The 3,870-nt window shown below is 50.5% G+C and overlaps 1 protein-coding gene across 1 annotated transcript in view; it reads left to right on the top strand.

The window, feature by feature from the left end:
* The first annotated feature begins 2,868 nt into the window (after positions 1 to 2,868).
* ubald1a (UBA-like domain containing 1a) overlaps positions 2,869 to 3,870 on the top strand; it is a 20,783-nt gene continuing 19,781 nt past the window's right edge. Inside the window, exons 1-2 of the mRNA XM_043711139.1 lie at positions 2,869 to 3,223; positions 3,351 to 3,410. Of these exons, the coding sequence (XP_043567074.1) occupies positions 3,104 to 3,223; positions 3,351 to 3,410 (180 nt within the window). The 5' untranslated portion in view covers positions 2,869 to 3,103. The remainder of the gene's footprint in view (positions 3,224 to 3,350; positions 3,411 to 3,870) is intronic.

Below are 3,870 nucleotides of genomic sequence, written 5' to 3'. Positions count from 1 at the left end.
GTCAACTTGTTATATTGGAAGACTATTGTCTTTCCTCGGCTTTCTGTGGGTTCAGTGACTCTTGGGCCCAACCTCCAGCTCAGACATGTTGAGGCTATGCCTTACATAACCCCAGGCTCCGGCTCAGGTGTGGCAATCCCATAGGCTGCATTATCGGTGGTAGAGGAGCCCTGAGTCAAGACCCCGGCAACTGATGTATGATGGCAGTGTCTGGAGGAGTGTTGGATTGGGAACAGGAGATAATGAGACCAGGCCCATGGCTCTAACTCAATCATGGCAGTTGCAGTAGCAGTGCACTATCTGGATGCTCACAGCATCTTTTTGCCCCCTCAGCCAGAGCGAACTAAGCACAATACGGCTGTCCTGACCTGCCTTTCAGCTTGAACACAAAGCCAGGAGGTTTGTCATCAAATGTCAATCTCACAGCTACACTTTGTGGCAGCAGAGAATATGGAAAACATATAAATACATATAAACATATGTGCTTCAAATGGCTATGTCTGAAAGTTTAAGAGAGTAGTCCTCAGTCAGTCAAGGGAGATGCCGTTCAGTCAGGGGAGCCTAGAGCAGTGAGTCAAGGGCAGCTTCTGATTTGTCTAGAATTGCATTTTATTATACAGCAGTAATAAAACAATAAATATTAATAAATATCTTGTTTTGTTCAAAGTTTGAAACTGAAGTCAGAGTAATTAGGTCTCAATGTTTACACTAATCATATACAGGCCCTTACTCTAAATTTTTAGAGGAAACACAGAATAGATATGTTTAAGTATTTTAAAGCTCAATTTTTACAATTCTAGTAATGCCTCGTGTTTGCAAGAAACACTGAATAGTCTTGACAATATTCCCTTTTGAAACTAGAAGATACATATAGCTTGTTGGGCTAAAGGGATATAACGATATCAGGAGAAAGCGGGTAAAAGAGTATTGAGTTGGCTGATCGGCCATAATCATATTGAAGGGTGGAGCAGGCTCAAAAGGCCAAATGGCCTACTCCACTCCAAGTTTCAATGTTTCTGTTTCTATTTCCTTTCAATGTCATACAAATGTAAAATGAGACACAATTCAGTGGGCTTTCTTCAAATGACATGAGATTAAAGCAAGGTAGATTCCCCATAGTTTCAATTTGAATATTGGTTTCATGATGTATGTTTCAGATTATTAACTGCAATTGAATATTTGGTTACCATATTGCCAGAGTAAAAGTCATGCAATACCATGATCTGATGATCAAATTAATGTGCATTTAAACATTACTTTGGTTAGTTGTCATGTCATTTGTAACATATTTGACTTTTTTTGCAAATGATTTTGGCCTGCTATCCTTTCTAAACTGTATTTGGATTGGCAATGTTATACTACTATAAATAGGAGGTACTATGTATTTGCATACACATTTCCAGGGTGTTTATAAGGTCTAATCAAATTCCTGCAGTTCCAAAATGTGTCCCATTGCACTCTTCAATAATTACTTTTTGAATGTAGATTTAAATGAAAATAACAGCGACCCATACGATTTTTTTCCAATTAAGCTGTGCTCCCACTGTACGGAGCATAGTACAAGGTCAAAGAAGTTATTTTCAGAGGAAGTTGGAAACTGAGCCGTACAACGTGATCAAAGAGCAGCAGCTCCTGTCCCGTGGTAGTAAAAGCACACACAATTGTTTACAAAATGAATGTATCAGGAAGGGACTTAAAAGAAATGTTTATGGTATTTTGTTATTAAGGCCTGCGCGCATTGAATCCTCATTATCAAACATTGAATTGCATCAGTGCATGCCAGTTAGTTACCACTCCCTTCCCTGGCGTGTACTCAGTATGTCCATTAACAAACACCACACTCACGTGGCTCCTGCCGTCTTTGCTACAAAGACGCCGCGCTCTCTCATTGGTGCAGCCTCGGTGTTTACCTTCTCCCGTCGAAGGCTGCCTTATATGGTCCGATACCATCACAACTTGGCGTCTGACTGGCCTCGCCTTTCCGTCAATCAAACGCGTCATCGCAGAGCGGGCTGGACCTGCGGCAAGAGGCCCGCGGAATGCCGGGAGCGCTTGTCATCTCCCCGCCCCCACACCACACACACACACAAACAACTTGAACATTTCATTGGTGCACTGTCGCCCCCCCCTCCCTCCAAATACGGTTCATTTATCATTCGCTTCATCCTGTCGCTGCTCCCGGGCGGTCATCTCCGTCACAGTCCGATTCACGGGGGAAACCGGGCCGGCACCTTCGAGCGTGTGCGCTCTCTTGGGGGGAATTTTTGTTTCAGAATAAAGTTTTCTTTTGTGTGCGAACAGCCAGGCAAAGGGGATGGGGCGGAGTAAAGAAAATCACGTTCCCATGTTAATAAGGAGCCTGATTTATGGTCTGGGGGGAGGGAGGGTTGGGAGAATGCCTTGTTTTTGATTTGAAACAGACAGATTGCCTGCCCCTCCCCCACCGGCACGGGCACGCAGACCGTTAGGGCGAGCGAGTGGGCGGGCCGGTGACGTCACGGGGGCCCGACGGTTGGCTGCAGCCGCCGTCCGTCAAGGAGGTGGGCGGGCCCTCACCAAACAGACAGGGGAGCGGTTGGGGGAAGAGCGAGGATCGACCCGTGGGGTCGGGCCGGGGTGACGTCAGGCTGCGGGGCGGGCGGGGAGCGGCTGTCAATCTGGAAGGGGCGGGGAGCGTTAACCAATCCGGCGGCGCATGGGCAACGAGGCGCATGACGTCATGGGCAACGAGGACGGTCAATCACCGTTCGGCGGGCGGGGCCGCGGCGGAGGCGCAGCCAATCGGGCGGCGGGCCGTGGGAAGCGCCAACGGGGAGGCGGGGCGGAGGGAAGCTGTCAATCGGAGGGCGGAGCCTGTCTGTCGGAGCGCCTTGGTAAATATTTGTATTGGTGTTTGGGAGTCCGTGGTGTGTGGGTGCCCGTGAGTGCCGGGCCCAGGGAAGCACCAAAACAACAACAATAACAGTGCGGTTAGACAACGGCCCGACAGCCTCCCCCCCCCACACAGACACTTACTCACTCGGTCTCGAGCCCTCTGAGGGGCGGTGTGTGAGTGTGTGAGTGTGAGTGTGAGCGCGCGGGCGGGCGGCCGGCGGGCGGCGGGATGTCCGTTAATATGGACGAGCTGAAGCACCAAGTGATGATCAATCAGTTCGTGTTGACCGCAGGCTGTGCGGCCGACCAGGCCAAGCAGCTCTTACAGGCGGCGCACTGGCAGTTCGAGGTAAGACGGTGGGCAGGGGGGAGGGGGGCTGGGGTCCGGGCGGTGGGGAAGGTGATGGTTTGAACCGCCCGTTCTGACCCTGTCTCTCTCTCTCTTTCCTTCCCCCTCCCCCCTCCTCCACATGTAGACGGCCCTCAGCGCCTTCTTCCAGGAAGCCAACGTCCCGTACAATCATCACCATCAGATGGTAAGCGGGAAAATGGGGGTGGGGGGGGGTGGTGGTGGCGACGTGATATTTTCGGGTGTTTTGTTTTTGTAAACCCTCCCTTCCTTCCTTTCTTTCCACCCTCTTGTCCTCCCGGGGGCCGGCCGGCGCCGCCATGTTGGGATCGGGCAGCCAGAGGGAAAATAAACAGAGTGTGTGTGTGTGTGAGAGGGAGAGAGAGAGCCGGCTCATCATGTCGGACACAGAGAGACTGATCCTTCAGTCATCCTGGCAGCACCTCTCTGCCTCGATTGGATATCCCCCCCGAGACAGGAGGAGGGGAGTATTGAGAGGAAAAATAAACTTCCCCCTCCCCCTCCGCCCCCTTAAAAATACTTCCCCTTGTTAAGCATGTTTCTTCCTTTAGCCCACTCCACCTCGTTATCAAAATGCACACTCTTCCACCCCCCCACTACCAAAAAGCAGACTCTTCCCCCCCCCC

This window comes from Chiloscyllium plagiosum, chromosome 21, assembly GCF_004010195.1.
Source record: "Chiloscyllium plagiosum isolate BGI_BamShark_2017 chromosome 21, ASM401019v2, whole genome shotgun sequence".
NCBI lineage: Eukaryota > Metazoa > Chordata > Chondrichthyes > Orectolobiformes > Hemiscylliidae > Chiloscyllium > Chiloscyllium plagiosum.
The sequence above is the reverse complement of the archived record's forward strand: the minus strand, read 5'-3'. Positions and strand labels throughout refer to the sequence as shown.